This window comes from Mytilus galloprovincialis, chromosome 8, assembly GCF_965363235.1.
Source record: "Mytilus galloprovincialis chromosome 8, xbMytGall1.hap1.1, whole genome shotgun sequence".
NCBI lineage: Eukaryota > Metazoa > Mollusca > Bivalvia > Mytilida > Mytilidae > Mytilus > Mytilus galloprovincialis.
Genome location: NC_134845.1, coordinates 70763015 through 70780624, shown reverse-complemented (window position 1 = coordinate 70780624; position 17610 = coordinate 70763015). Strand labels below are relative to the sequence as shown.

Sequence of the window (17610 nt, the reverse complement as noted above, 5' to 3'; positions counted from 1 at the left end):
GCAAACAGTTATACACACAGTAGTAAACCATATTTTTTTTCGTTTAGAGGTGTTTTGAACATATTTAACTATCTAGATTTTTAATCTTAATGTTACCATTGAAAGATGACAAGAAGTATAATTATGTTGATAGTCTTATGCTTAATATCCAGTAGCAAATATTTCCTGCATTTTCAGGAAGAATAAGAATAATCATGCCAACAATAGTGTTGTTACAGTTTCACAACTCCCTAGAATTAAAAACTATAAGAATGTGTTATTTATGGTTTGATTGCCAATGAGACATATATCCACCAAAACCCGAAAGACAAAAATGAAACAACTACATGATTGTACCACAAATATCCAACTGTATAGTATGCTAAGAATTTACAATTTCCCTGTGATAACATATATACCTTGCAATGATTCTACATATAAATGTAAAATAGAGACAACTTATCATCGATGATCCCATAAAAGATTGCTCATAAAAACCCTATACCAGTACTTTTTGACGCAGTCATAAACAAGACATATGCATGACAAAATTTTCCAATCATAAGGCATCAATGTCAAGTATGTACAGGATATTTATACTTTTTTTTATCTTTATGTAAATAGGGATCGTGTCAATGGGACACAGATGATACCCCCACTTGCATATCATATAAAGTTATAAATGGACATAACCATTTATGACTGTAAAAGTGACGCAAATTTGTTCTTGATCTGAGTTACAAGGTTATAAGTCCTGAGTATTGTGTATAAGTAAATTGATATTTGGTTGAAACAAATTAAAGTAAGGTAAGGGAAATGAAAATTTCTGCAATTTTTCTATTTGTAAAGGGACATAACTTCAGAACAGAAAATATGACGCCACCAAAATTCTAGGGTAAACTGTGTTTTGTGGTAATACCCATTGTGAATAAGTTTCATACCATTTGATTTCGACAAACTTAAGTAAGAAAATGGAAACAACCATTCAGCAGTTTTTCCATTTGTAAAGGGACATAACTCTAGAACGGTTTAAGCAATACCACCACAATGAGAACTTGACCTGTATTTTGTGCTTATAAACATTGTGTGAAAGTTTCAAACCATTTGGTTGAGGAAACTGAAGTTGGAGAACAGAAACCAAACAAAAAATTGTGTAAATTTTCAATTTGTAAAGGGCATGACTCAAGAGTGGTAAAGTGACATCTGCGACACAAAAATTCAAACTTGATCTAAGTTTGCTAAAAATAAGAATTGTGTGTAAGTTTCATAACATTTGGTTGAGGCAAACTTGAGTTAGAGATAGGAAAACCACTTTAGGATGTACTGAAGGGTAAAACTTAATGCCCCTCGGCTTAGACAAGGGGTATAAAATCCTCCGCTTAGTGGGGGGCATAAAAAATAATGAGTAAGTGTTGAAGAAGTAAAAAAAAAAAGCCTCAATGGGTTGAACTCATTGTCCAATGGATGGACAAACAATTTTAACATTCAAATGTCACTGGAGAAGCCAGGAGATGTTAGTCTGCTTTAATATAAAATGACAATAGCATTCATTAATCATGTTAACTACACTTTTTTCACAACAAGCCTGATAATATTGCTATATTATAAAGTTCAATCCTGTTTTTTTTTATTTGGGTTGAAGTTTATCCATCTCATCATAGAAGACCTTACAATAAACTCATCATAAATGTAGATACCAGGATTGAAATTTGATATTTGTGCCAGACGTGCACTTCATCTATAAAAAAACTCATCAGTGATGCTATAATATTTTTTTTTATAAAGGCCAAGTATGAAGTTGAAGAGCAATGTATAATTATAATTTCAATTTTTTTAGGTAACACTGTTGTGTCTCATATCAATGTGAATCCATACATAATACTGAAATAGCTCTTTCCTTAATAGTGGCAATGAAGTAATCAAAGCAAACATTTTTTCTTACATAAAGATGTATCATTTTAAAATGTTCATTTGCTCTGGGGCAACATGGGCAAGGGCATACATGTAAGCCTTCCCTTCTTCTCATGGTAATTTACATCCATAATTAAGATCAAACAAAATTATATTATATACATCTACAATATATTCTTCTTTGTTTTCAAATGACTCCTACCAAGTCTAATCTGTTTATGTATCCAGGAATAACAACCAGATTTATAGTTCAAGGACTTCACTGTGACCTATAAGAGAAAAAGTTTTTAAGTATAGCATATACATTGGCATTACAATCATGACTAAAGTTTTAAGTTCTGTGCATTTGTTGATAAATATTAGGAATGTGTCCATAGGGACACAGATGCTGCCCCATCTAGCATATAACATTATAAAGGGTTAATTCAGTGTTCACAAACATTATAGATGCATTTTATTAAATTTAGTTGAGACAAACTTAAGTAAGAGAACAGAAAAAAAATATCCTATTAGGTTATTAAGGGACAAAACATTAATAAAAGTGCTTGTAAGCACCAATGGGTAAAGAATGTTCATTTTTTTCAGTTAACATTGCATTAAGCATGGACTGTAGCCCGGTAGTAGGTGATGTAAAAGATGTGATTTTAGACTCATGTTGTGGACATGCCAATCAGTATATTACAATTAAAATTAAGTATTATTGAATTCATAAATCTTTTGCTATGACATAGGTGGAGGTAACTTTATACAGAATATATGTGTTTGCTTTCTATTAAATCTTTTGATAATAAAAATGTGTTTGATGAAGACTTTTAAGAGTTTATCATTCATGCTTCATGATTCAGGTAACCTTAATTACTAAACAGCATGATATCACACCTGGTTTTTGTGCCTGTCCTTAAGACTGTCATGTCAGACACAATGCCTCTCAAAGTTATCAATCCCAGTATGTCCTTAGAATACTGTACCTTTACATGTCTGATTCTTAACTTTTGGCGTTAAATGTATTAAATGTAGGCACCATTTATTTTTTCATTGTTTAACCTGTTGGTCTAACATGAGTTTGAGTAAGAAACCAGTCATGTGCATATTGCAAGCATAACAGGATTTGTTTTATCACAAATCTTTGTTTTGTTCTGACTGAGTTATCCTTACCAGGATATAAAGTAGGCAGCCAACTGTGACCTTTAGCTAATTTCACTGCAAATTCTCCAGTAATTATATTGTGATCTGAAAATCAAAATGCAAAGTTAATAAAACTGACAAATTCTTAACACTAATATTTTCAGTATCAATATAAAATAGTACTGTAAATTCAGAAATTGTTGCGTGCATTTAATATTGCGATTTTGTCATTTTAGACTTAAATGCGATTTTAATTTTTACGATTTTGAGAAAATTCCTGTTAAATTCAAATAAAATATTTCAAAATGCGAGTTTAATTTATTGCGTTTACAACTCTGTCGCAATTTTCGCAATAATAAAACCCTCGCATTAATTTCTGAATTTACAGTAGTTACTGCAACTGGGATAAAAATACCATTTAGCTTTGACATATTGTTATATATTTGTAATTAAAGAGTGGACAATACTACACTGAATATTTCTTTACAAAGTTTGGATTTTCAAACTGCTAGTAGTCTGTTGTTATTTATGTATTATTGTCATTTTGTTTATTTTCTTTGGTTACATCTTCTGACATCAGACTCCAACTTTTCTTGAACTGAATTTTAATGTGCGTATTGTTATGCGTTTACTTTTCTACATTGGTTAGAGGTATAGTGGGAGGGTTGAGATCTCACAAACATGTTTAACCCTGCCGCATTTTTGCGCCTGTCCCAAGTCAGGAGCCTATGGCCTTTGTTAGTCTTGTATTATTTTAATTTTAGTTTCTTGTGTACAATTTGGAAATTAGTATGGCGTTCATATCACTGAACTAGTATATATTTGTTTAGGGGCCAGCTGAAGGACGCCTCCGGGTGCGGGAATTTCTCGCTACATTGAAGACCTGTTGGTGACCTTGTGCTGTTGGTTTTTTTTTTATTTGGTCGGGTTGTTGTCTCTTTGACACATTCCCCATTTCCATTCTCAATATTATTGATCTTTACTTTTGTTAGCTGCCTAAACTTTTGGTTTTTGAAAGTGTTTAATGAAATTAATTGTTTGTTTTCTAAATTTTTGGTTTCAGATGTGTTGAATGACTATGATCTTTTGGCAACTTTTTAGATTTTTGGTCTCAAATGTCATGAATGTGCTTAATTAAGAAATCTGTCATGTGCACCTGATGGTATGAAAAGATTTGTCTAATGTTTTACATTGTTCTTGAATTATCCTTACTAAATTATACAGGATGCAACCAACTGTGACCATAAGACCAGTCAAATGCTTATTCTCCAATGCTAATTATCTGAAAATAAATAAGAAAACATAATGAATCTTATTGTTTATTTATGTCAGTCAGGGGTACTACTTATTTAAGTTATTTTTATTTACTTAGAAGTAGAAAAAAAATATACGCATTATAAGTAAATTTGTAGGATACTTAAAGTCATAAGAAAGGAGTGACCGGTAAAAAATAATGGTCTTCCAATTCTTGAACCAATGGATACAAAAATCATAAACTTAGTCTTTTGAGCACACATTTATCATTTTTTTCGTGTAAATTTCGTATAATTGTCAATTTTTTTTTTCAATCGGTCTGTGTTGTGAAAATATGGCAGGTAATTGAAGTTCGTGTTTTGAACCCAAAGTTTAAAGATTGTCACCACTTTGTAAACAATGGACAAAATACAAACAAAAAAGCATGGCAATTGAGAACGTGTTTAACATAAAAATTCAGATAATAGTTTAACTTTATTTTAAGGACATCCATGCGTATTGCGATCATGGGAATTTTACAAGATGGGTCACACTGAGGTCACTTTGCATACAGAAAATATGTCAGGGGAATTGCTTCCTGGTTTTATCTTCAGAACACTGCTCATTTACAAGCCCCCAAGGAGCAATTTTTGAAGACCTTGCGCAAATACTTCAGATCTTTATGCAATTAGTTTCTTTGTTGAATTAATCACTGGTATTAAAGAGATAATCGTAACTGAAATTACGATTATCCCAATATGGCGACGGTAGATATAGGAAAAATCTTAATACTCATTTTTCTTAAATGTATGTTTATCTATACCATTACATCATATTTGAATCGTAAAGGTGCACTGGAATTGTCTTAGCACTTTGAAAATAGCTGTTGAAAAATTCCGGATGATAATCATAACTCTATAGTATTTTTCTTCTTTGATAATCGTAATTTTCTTTATCGGATAAACATGATAAAAGTAACTGAAACATCATGAACATAATAAATGTGTCTTTCAGTATTTCAATGGTATTTTGTGTGTTAAAAATGCAAATGTTTAGTTTAACAATGACATTAACGCATATAAAAATAAATAAAGAAACTTCCAGGTTAATATCTAGGACAAATTTACCTATACATTTTTATTCATATTAACTGACAACGATATGCATAATCTTTTGATATATACATGTACCTGTTAAAGATATATGGAAAAGTCAGTTATTGTGGTGAGTAGATATCCTTATTTTTTTTCAAAGTTTCAATGTTGTGTACGCTTTTAAGTTTGTTTTTGTTTGTTGGTTGTTTGGTTTTGTTTTTCTTTTTGTGGGGCGGGGAGAAAAAGGATGGATAAGTTATATCCCATATCCCAAAAGTGCAATCCTTTCAATTCATTGCTCAAATTGAAAGTCCATATACCACATTTTCATATGTCATATTTTTGCCTCCAATATATACGTTTATACTAAAATTATGTGCGAAATGAACAAAAGTTTCCATCAATAACTTTATGACTGCATTATCAGATTTATTAGTTGATACTTTTATCGGGAGATATGAGTGTTCATATTTCCCTTTTTCTTATAATTCAATAAATATTGCCGTCCATATTTTTACCCTTGAATTCACTTTTTTCTCTTTTATACTGATATAATACATGTATGATTTTAAATATTTTTTGTTTTCATTTACTAGAAAAGTACTAACTATATGGCAAGTATGCAAATACAAAAATGTTCCTTGTTAAGTACCTTCAATATTTTTCTCTACAATATCTTCCATGCATATGTATGCAGCATACTTTACATATATATACCGAGTATGTATGAATTTTAATCTTTTTGTCGGTTGTGTTAATTTTCAAAGTTATCCCTTGTTCTTTATGACTTTTAAGTTGTGTTATCATCCATGAAAAATAAAGTGTCATGAAAACTGTAGCCCCTAATTTCTCGCCAAACTGTTTTTGACGAATACTAAATGCCTTTCCTTCTTCGTTATGGCATAATAGGATATGTTCTAGAATTAAATCAACAGTGGCTTCCCGGGAGCAGAAATAGCCCATATAGCCACCTGCAATGTATGAATTTAAACAATATTAACTATATCATTTACTTCAGGATAAATTAATTTTTATTTACTGTCTCAATCAGAAATCTGGTGTAGGGTGACACACGCCTGTCGCCTGACAATTATTGTCATGTATCATAATTTCCATCGTTCATTCACATATTTTGTGGCATACCTAGTTCTTTTAGATTTCTGTATATTAAAATAGTTCGTTTTTTTTCCCATTTCCAAATTTCTTGAAGCTTGTTCACCCTTCCAATTTTATTATATATTAGTATGTAGCCGTTTTCATAAGAACTATTAATAATATATGCATAAAAAGAAATGTCATAAGATGTTGGAACGTTTCATAAATAATTCATCGCCATAATTTCATAATATGCTATCAGATATACGTTTTTAGTGTCAATATCAATAAAACACTTTCCAGTTATGATTATCTTTTCATTTTTAAATACCATAATTACGATTATCTTTTTTCCGAGTTACGATAATCATCCAGAATTTTTCAATGGCAATTTTTAAAGCGCTTAGACAATTCCAGTGCACCGTTACGATTTAAATATGATGAAATGGTATAGATAAACCTTGCAGCTGAGTAACTATTGACAAAAACATTCTACATTTAAGAAAAGATTTTACCTATATCTACCATCACCATATTGGGATAATCGTAATTTCAGTTGATAAATGAGATAAAACATTGAACTCTAATTAAAAAATATGAGCTTACCTGGGAAAAATCATTAAAGCCCTGATTTCACATCTCATAAGTTGAAAATTTTTGTAGGATTGTAAGAAAAACTATTATTATTATACAAGTAATTTTTTGAGAAAATTAAAGAGAGATTATTTAAACATCATTTAATTACTTATAATATAATTTGTATATTTTTTTCACTTCTTCAAGTAAATAAAAAAAACTTGTACACATAGTACCCCTGACTGTATGTCGTTCATAAGTGTTTCTCCTTACTAGTTTTTATGAAGTTTAGACTGTTGGTTTTCCCTTTCGAATGGTATTACACTAATAATTTTTGGGGCCCTTCTTAGCTTGCTGTACTGTGTGAGCCAAGGCTCCGTGTTGAAGGCCTTACCTTGACCTGTAATGTTTACTTTTATAAATTGTGACTTGGATGGAGAGTTGTCTCATCGGCACTTATACCACATCTTCCTACATGTATATCTACTTATAAATTCTTACTTCATTGAAATGTAAAGAGTATTATCATACAACAAACATTGACTGGAATTCATATAGTCATGACGCTACTGCATATTGTCCGGAGAACAGTAGACAATATGAAATTGAGAATAAAGGTACATATGAGGTATATTGACGCAATATCTCTATTTCTATGTATATCATGTATATTGAGGGTCAATATTGAAATCCATTATGACTTCATGACGTCATACATAACGACAAAATACATGTCAGATTGGTTTTTCAAGTAAAAGTAGGACATCGGATCACATGTTTGTATCAAAAACTATAATGGATAAGTACACCAGTATGAAAGGTGGGAAACTTTATGCTTGCTTTTTTTATTTCAAAAAAGCGTTAAAATACAAATGGAGGTGATGTGCTTACTCCTACTTTTTATTCTCAAAAAGCAAGTTTTAAGTCCAAACCTTTTCAAGATTTTCATAAATGATTTACCGGATGCATTTAAGGAAAGCTAAGATGCTGTTGATATAAACGGTCACAGGATTGACTGCCTCATGTATGTAGATGATATTGTTATTTTTTCTAGTTCCATGGCAGGTCTTCAAAAACGACTTGATGATTTACCAAAATTTTGTACTAAATAATGTTTAGTGGTCAATCTTAATCTATCTAAAACCAAAGTTTTTAACAAACCTGGCAAACTTTTAAAAGAATATTTTTATTTTGGAAAAGATACAATGTGTTGTATTGTTATAAGGCACTGGCTACGGTAACATGGAAATGTAACAATAATAAAAATATTATTGTTACATTGGAGACTAATTGCCGGAACGCAAAGTTGCAAAGTTGAGGCTACAGTTACATTGCGTTATTGTTACATCAAAATATGACAGCAATGTACGCTAGATTTATTAAACTTAAATCTTCTATAGTTTTGTTGCTAAATTTTTTCATATGTACTAAATAATACTTTTCATAATAATAAATAATAAATATCATTATTCAACAATTTCGTTTCAAAATCAGATAGAGCTCACCCAAACCAAAGGTATTTTTCCCCCTTTTTTAACCAATATACCTATATATACAAATATTGCTTGGAGTTGTTGCATCAAAATTTGTCGGACTTGAACATGCTCCAAAAACCACTTCAATGACTGGATATGAAGAAACTGTCATTGTAAATAAAAAAAATCAAGAAATTGTATGTTATTATTGTATATATTGTATATAAAATAAATGTCTTTAACTTTTATTATCATTAGTACATATTACTAGCCCCCTCGTGCATTGGCTATTTTTCAACATGTAACAATAACGCCATGTAACCGTAGCCTCAATAATTATTGTTACATTCGTAATTAATCGGTTCCTTACCCAACAATGCATTCCGGCAATTACAATGAATTAGTCTCCAATGTAACAATAATATTTTTATTATTGTTACATTTCCATGTAACCGTAGCCAGTGCCTTGTTATAAATGTTGTATTCTTAAAAAAGTCAAATACATGACATATGTCGGTTAAAAGCTCATTAAAGCTCATTAGAGCTTATGTTTGTCTATGTTTATATACCTTGTCAACTCTAAATAAAGCTTATTTATATTTTCAACTGGATGAAAAAGTTGTGTAATTTTAGAACTTATTCGGAATGGAATAAATAGCGATTAGGTGAATTTAAAGTAACCAATCTTGACAATTTAATACATGTAATACATGGTAATAAAAAATCAAACCTAAGTCTTCAGAAAAAGTAAGAAAAAAATGTCCCTAGGTGAACAACTTACCAATGTTTATATCTGGATACATGCAGTATTTACATCAACGTAATAGGGCTCTTCACGGTTAGTTCGGCCATATCGGATAGGGGGCAGATTTTTATAATGGAGGTTAAAATGGTGTGAAAAATACGGGAAAACATAATTAAAACAGAGCTGTTGCTTGGAAACACGCATAGGATTTCCCATACTTTCATACTATTTCCACCTCTTTCAACAAAATCTGCCCCTATCCAATATGGCCGAACTAACCGTGGAGAGCCCTTTTAAATTTAAAAAACAACAATCCCTTTTTTCTAATTATTCAACTAGAATTTTCTTTAAAATTGGATGCAAACGTGAGAGTGGGAACAGACCTTTGGTAGGACCATGCAAGGCGTAAATGTGTAGGGTGTTTTTGGCACAAACGGACCTGATACCTCATAGCATCTAGCAACAAGGTGTACATGTATAGTCGCTTCTATTTCCTATTAATGGCAGTAATGTCAAAAAGCTTAACAATAACAAGGACCCTTTTTATCCATGGGAAGGTCAACTGTCCATATGATATAGACAGAAGCTTTATATAGTTAGTCGACCTTCCCATGGATATTAACAAAGAATTATAAATTCATAAACAAATGCCTGTGTCTGTGGGCGTGAATTATACGCACGTCCTTGACAATAACCAGTGAACGGATACTTCGTTGTGCTTACCTAAACTTAAGAACGATGGATGAATGACGATAGAAAACTGTTTCTTCAATAATGTACAAACTAACTTCGAAATGTCAAACCCTGTGAGATATAAGTCAGTGTCTGTATGCAAAGCGAGCATGCAAGCGGATGTGGAAACCGGACTAACTTTTCTAATACTTTAACAACCCCGGGCCTGTCTGGATATAAATTCCGGATTTGTCATGTCTTCAAAATTAATGTTATTCTGTAATGGAGATCTTTGCATTTCTGTTTATATAATAATTTTAATTCTAGGATCTATATCTTATTTTATTAATAAGTATCTATATCTTATTTTATTAATAAGTATCTCCTCAGACGATTAGGTGGTGTTTCAGTCCAAAAGAAGAACAGTAGTGGACGTATTACGTTGTATATTATACAAATATTTATAATAAACAACGGTTCTCCAAGATAGTGGAGGAATACTACAAAAACAGAACAGAATAGTGGATCTTTTATTTAGCAGTATAAATTATAATTACATTTCTAACATAAATTGAAAGGGCGTAGGAAGGAGGAGGTGTCTAACAAATTCCCTGAAGAAAATTTTGACGGTAAAATCGTTGACCAACACCCAAGTTACACCGTATGATGCGCCTGACAGAGGCGGAAATTACAGATAAGGTAACAGGTAACAGGCCCAAATCGGCTCCAGGTTAAATCACCAACCGGGTGTAGCCAAATCGACACTTTGAGATGACCTTGACCTTTGACCTTGTGACCTTTGTCAAGGTCATTGCTTTACAATGTCATTGCAAAAGACCCTATGGGCCAAGGACCTTTTGTTTAAGAGTTTTGCCTAATAATGGCTTTTTATAAACCATCAATGGGGGTTATGTCCCTTACATAATGGTAAAACCAATACAGTCATACTGTAACAAAGTTGCCCCTTGAAGTACTAAGCATTTTTCACTGCTTAAATTTTCTGTATCTATAACCATTCAAGAATTATAGGGAAATCAAAGACATACGAAAATCTAAAATATGACCTTGACCTTTGACCTTGACCTAATTTTCTAAGTTAGGACCCAGGGGACTCAAATAAAAACATTCCAGGGTTATATGGTTAACGGTTTATGAGTTAAAAAAACATACCGACAAATTTATTCCGTAAAGGTAGATTACTCCTATAAAATTTCATCGAACCGCTTCAATCCAAATTAGCCAAAAAATCCATAGGATGTAACAAACAATTTGTAGAAAGAATTTCGTCGATATCTTTTTTTGTTACGAAGGAGATGCGCTCTGAAGATAAACAGTGAATAGGGAGATAACTCTTACAAAGTAAATGGTTTGGCTTAGCAGGGTGAAATTTAAAAGCGCATAAACTTTACGATACCATATGAGAAATATCTAAGCGACATATTGCGAAACAAACATTTATCGCAAGAACAAAATTTGGCGGAAAAAAAAAAAAAATAATAATAATAATAATAATAATAATAATAATAATAATAATCAGAACAAAAACAATAAGTCTTTCCACAGAAAAGTGGAAAGACTTAATAATAATAATAATAATCAGAACAAATACAATAGGTCTTTCCACAGAAAAGTGGAAAGACCTAATTAAAAATTGCTTGCTAGTCCCTCTCTGTGATTACCTTCAGAGAATTTTGGTTCATTTCCCAATCAATCTATCATGAAAGAAAGATAAATAATACAAATTTCAATCATAGTCTTTTTCAAAAATGATGAACGGTTCTTTATATTGGTATGTAATCATTTTAAACGTTTCAAATTTATGAAATTATATTCGTACATCAATGTTTTTGATACACCAATAACAAAAACTGAAATATATTGAATTGATACATTTTGTAACTATTAAAATTTATATGAGAAACCTAAACTTAATTGTAAAATAATGAACCTATTAAAGGGAGACAATACTCGCATAACTTTTTCGAATTGGCACATAATACAACGGAATGTCACTCTTGCATACAAATGGCACATCAATATAATTAATTAACTGTGCAATCGCGCTCCACCTTCAATGATGATTCTAAATTATAAATATAACCAAAAGTTGTTAATCTATAGATAGTAAAGACTAATGAAATCTAACCCACTGTTAAAACATTTCTTTGCATTTTTTTAAAACTTCCTCAGTAAAATACTTGAGCCACTTGACTTTCATAGCTTATAATTAACGTTTTTACACAATATTTAAATAAAGTAGCTAAAGATTATTCGCTTCTCAAAGTGTAAGACGCAATAAAAATCGTATGCTTGCACCATCTTACCCAAAAACAGATTTAATTAAGTTCTGAACATTTCGACATTTCTTCGTTAAAACCGGTTTTAAACAAATCACAAGTACATGTTAAGATCCGCCTAAAAACCCATATCCCGATATCGTCAGGTTAATTTGCTACTTTAACAATAAATAATAATGAAGTCTTACTGTTAAACCTTGCTGAATTTAATTGCTAATTACATAACCTCAAACCTCAAGAAACTACAGTGTACTTATAATCGATTTTCTTTCAAAAGGTAATAAGAGAGGGAAGCAAGAATATTTAAAAATCTATAATCATAAAAAATACCAGGCTTAGAATGTTGTGCGCCAGACGCGCGTTTTGTCTACATATTACTGATAAGTTGCACTCGGATAAAAACAGTTTTGAACCCGAATCACATACGAAGTTGTAGGGCCTAAAAAAGCATAAAAAAAAGAAAAATTGTGCCAAATACGATAAGATTAAAGAGACAAAACATACTAATATCCTAGACCCGTTAATGTCTTTTTGAGTCATAAAATTTAAATGTATTTATTCTAAGGAAGCCGACAAGAGTAATTCTGACTGGATAATGAAATATTAGTTATAAGAGGGATTATAACAGAATAACAGAATCGGTAAATTCTACAGCAAGACGCCTTTATTTTTATCATAAGGTCTACAAGTTTGAAAACATTGCATTTTATATATATATGTTGACATACAGACACACCCTTTTCACCAAACCAACCCGTGCTTGCGACCATAAAACCTGTGCAGTGTTGATTTCAGTCGTTCTTCTGAATAACATTGATCGAGCAGCTATTGACTTAGCACACTCCTGTAATGATGAAACAAAAATCACGATAGTACTATTGATACACTAAAAAGAATAAAATCACAAAAATACTGCATTTGTGGAAAATTCAAAACGGAAAGTCCCTAATCAAATGATAAAACACATCAAACGAATGAACAACAATTGTCATATTCCTGACTTGGTACAGGCATTTTCAAATGTAGAAAATGGTGGATTGAACCTGGTTTTATAGCGCTAAAGCTGTCACTTGTATGACAGTCGCATCACATTTCATTATATTTACAACGATGCGTGACGAAAACAGACATACTAGGTAAAATTGTCAAAATAGGGGTACTGTGTCACAATCTCAATAATAACATATTTCAAAATTATAAGTTAAAAAACAGGATCAGAAATGACTTACCGCGGAAATGATATATAATTAGTTATCAAAAGTACCAGGATTGTAATTTTATACGCCAGACGCGCGTTTCGTCTACATAAGACTCATCAGTGACGCTCAGATCAAAATAGTTCAAAAAGCCAAATTAATACAAAGTTAAAGAGCATTGAGGACCCAAAATTCCAAAAAGTTGTGCCAAATACGGCTAAGGTAATCTACTCCTGGGGTAAGAAAATCCTTAGTATTAAACATATGTGTGCTCTTCTTTACAACTAATTGTCTGTTTGCAGGGATCCGGAAAATGCAGGGTATTATATTTGGTTGTATAGCTGGTATAGTAGTTACTATTTGTTCTATAATCGGTGGCATTTGTTACTGCAGATATCAGAGAAAGTTAGTATTTGAAACAGAATAATCAGAAAAAAATTAATTGTTTTATTTGTCTTCGAAGTGTTCTTACAAGTCTCTCATCGTTAAAACTAAAAAATGAGACCAAAGAGGATACAAATGCATCTTAATCACTGTTAACGGTAACAAATTTTCATTTAGGTTAAAATTGTCAGTGAACTTATACTAAGGCAACAGTTATATATTTCTGTTCGAAGAAAATCGATGAACTGCACTCATACACATACTGTATACGATAATTCTTTTGAATAGATGTCTATATTTTGTAAATAGCGTTTATCATGCATGCTTTTATCGTTACTTAACCTTATATTTGGAAATCAGTTTAATAAGACAACTTTTCTTTAGGTTGACGTTAAGTCGAGTACTATCTACTTGGTTAAAAAAGAGTATGAAGTCTGATTGAAAATTATAATAAAGAAGGCTGTCATAAGCAGCGTGTAGGTTCCTAACATGGATACGATCTTTCTTATTTTCAGAGTAATGGTACGAGACATGACAAGTGACAAAAATTCCGTCGTTTCATTTGATAGACAATCAAGTGGGAAATATTCCTTTAGAATACCACGTCCATTTATGCCTTATATCAAAGACTGGGATACGGATCAGTTAACATATGCGAACTCTGCATTCACATCAGACGACAATGAAGTTCTGAAAGGTGACCGAACTTTGAGAAGCAGTCGAAGTATAACGTTACCTGACGAATCAGATACTGAAGGTTATAATCGTCCAAATGATAGACAAAGGACGTTGTCTACTTCATCTACAGTGGAAGGCGACATAACTTCAGTTGAAGGAGAAACTGATAACCAAAGTATAGGCGGTTCACCATCTTCACTTGCAAAATCATATCAGGCAAATCATATCATCTTAGAACCTGAAAATGTTGAAGTGTAACGCATTCTTTTGGTACAAAACATGGTTGTCCTATCTAAAGGAGAAGGAATTCTCGGACAAAGGTTCCAGATTCTTATTTGAACAGTTGTTAGAACATGATGTATATGAATGGAACAGAAAACTGTAACGTTTTAAAAGTGCAAAATCCTTTAGTAGTATTAGGATTTTTCGTGTGTCTTATTGTCGCTTTAGTCGCGATAGTCACACTGGCATGACATTTTCTCTATCCTTTAACATTGAAATAACAAAATTGCTTAATTACGATACATTTTATCTTCGAATTATGATAAGATTGGCGTTCTAATTATAAATATCGCGAAATCAACCAAATGATTAGTTTTCAGGGTCCTGGACGGTTCTTCCCCTAGACGATTACATGCTTTTTCTCATCGGACTTTTAAAACGTATATCTTTAGGTGTTGCACCATTTTGATATTGGAATAACAAAATTGCTAAATTAGGATAACCTTTTGCTTAGAATTTGGATAAGAATGGCGTCCTAACACTGGATATCGCACATAATAATGAATAATTTTATGGGAACTTGACTAGTCGCTTGAATGCTTTTCACAGCGGACATTCAACCCGTGTATCTTTAGGTGTTACACCATTTTTATATTGGGATACGTATACCCTCGACAACCTATCTAAAAATGTTCGTATTTATAGAGAATCATTGTTTTCATGATTGTTTGATCTTGTATATGTTTGAATTCGTAGTGAAGCAACTTTACATTTTGTTCTTGTCTGTTTTATGGAAATAGTGGTAGTTCTTTAAGACTAAGTCTGACTGTATTACATATTCTAATTATGTAACCGCGAGACAGAAATTATCAAATACTAATGTGATATTTTCATTCATAAGCTATAATATATTATATATTTCCAAAGATTTGTCATTCCACCACAATTTAATTTAAATAAATATAGAATATATCATTAAATATTATTAGAAGCAAACATAGTAAAATGATTGTACATGTGCTGAACAAGAAATCAATCGTGAAGGTAAACATACACTTGTTCTTGGACATATAATACCAAAAGGGACATTCAAACTTTTAAGTCCAAAATAAATTAAAAACGCCATGGCTAAAAAGACAAACAGACAAACAGACAAACAATAGTACTCAAAACCCACAACATAGAAAACTAAAGTCTGAGCAACACGAACACCAAAAACACTGGGGATGATCTTAAGTGTTCTGGAAGGATAAGCAGATCTTGCCTCACATATGGCACCCATCGTGTTACTCGTGGTGGAACAAACGCTGTTACAAGTTTCATTCTGTAGGTCATATTCGCAAAAAGGTACGGAATTGTAGTTTCGACATTAGCACCATACTCGTTATCATCTCTGAAACGGACATTCCATAACGGTTAACCAACTCGTGACGACGTCCATAAAATTTAAGAAGAAATGATTTCAACTTCATTACTTGGAACTCATGGTCGAACAGTATCCTATGTAAGATATTTGCCTTTAAAAATGTCATGTTGATAGTATGTATACGCTACATGTAAACTCATAGGTCCATTAAATAAAATCATTCTGTAAGATCACAGTTAGATCTTTGAAAATTGCTTTCTTCAGGAATAGCATCGATGTGTCTTATTCATAAATTAACTTATTGTCAAACACATATTGCTATATAGTTTTGACAGATTATGTCGCATTGTGTAATGTGCATTCATAAACTCTTCATATATGTGATCCATTAGACATTGCTTATATAAAACGTTCAGTTATCTCTCTTGTCCCGTTAACTTTATAAAATAATGCAAACCAAAAATTTCATTTACTATTAACTACTCATGATATTAAACAAGTAATCTCTATAACTTTTCAATTAACATTAAAATTGGAAGATTACAACTAAAAACCCTAAAGGAAAGGAAGTATGTCATTACTTTAAATTACATATGAAACGAGTGTCTTATTACCTCAGGAATAGATTACCTTAGCTGTATTTGGCAAAACTTTTAGGATTTTTTGTCCCTCAATGATCTTCGACTTCGTACTTTATTTGGCCTTTTATAAAATTTTGATTCGAGCGCCACTTATGAGTCTTTTGTATTTGAAACGCGCGTCTGGCGTAAATATAAAATTTTATTCCTGGTATCTATGATGAGTTTATTTATTATAATGTATAGGACCTTATTGAACCAATGCATGTACATGTATATATAGTACACTGAATATCTCTATTAACGTTTTTTTTAAAAAATACTAATTACAATTATAAAGTTTTACTGGCCAAAAATATTTCATTTAGTGATTGTTGATCGCAAGTTAACTAATTTTCGAGTTTGTTGCCGAAGTTATTCGAAACGTGACACAAATAAGGAAACACGTGAATTGGAATAAACTGATGTTTTTTTTAATTTTCTATGTGTTTCCATTTTTTTATGAAAGTTGCTAAATGATTTGGTGTATTTGGTCTGTGTTATGAGAATAAACTTTTACTATTTACTATTTACATTAAATGCACGTTTGTTTATATCTTTCATAACAGGGTGTCCCTCGTAGCTGTGCGGTAGCTAAAGGTCTGTCGCGATTTCTCATAGTTAAATTCCTGCATATGGAATACTATCATCGAATAAGGGTACGAGGAGAAAACGATTAAATAGCTGTGCATTTCTGAAGATTTTTATCAGATAAAGAATTTTCTCAAATAAGGAAGACTAAGCACACTTATTTTGTGGTAAAATATACTCAACATTTTTTTTTTAAATTTGAAGTCTCTAGCGTGCGTCTTTAATACAATTTGTCATTTGTGTCATTGATCAGATTACGCATCCCATATAGAGAGATAATCAGAGATAGAGTTGAAAAAAGTAAAATCACAAAACTACTGAACTCCGAAGAAAATTCAAAAAAGAAAGTTCCTA

The 17610-nt window shown here is 31.6% G+C and overlaps 1 protein-coding gene and 1 long non-coding RNA gene across 2 annotated transcripts in view; one reads left to right on the top strand and one right to left on the bottom strand.

Moving 5' to 3' along the window:
• LOC143042489 (uncharacterized) overlaps positions 1-15617 on the top strand; it is a 41913-nt gene extending 26296 nt beyond the window's left edge. The window contains exons 9-10 of the mRNA XM_076214797.1: positions 13701-13803; positions 14298-15617. Of these exons, the coding sequence (XP_076070912.1) occupies positions 13701-13803; positions 14298-14718 (524 nt within the window). The 3' untranslated portion in view covers positions 14719-15617. The remainder of the gene's footprint in view (positions 1-13700; positions 13804-14297) is intronic.
• On the bottom strand, positions 1743-10096 carry LOC143042490 (uncharacterized). The gene is made up of 4 exons (XR_012968018.1): positions 9957-10096; positions 4228-4297; positions 3046-3120; positions 1743-2159 (listed from the first exon to the last, which is right to left on the bottom strand). It is a non-coding gene; the product is annotated as an uncharacterized LOC143042490 (long non-coding RNA).
• Positions 15618-17610: the final 1993 nt, after the last annotated feature.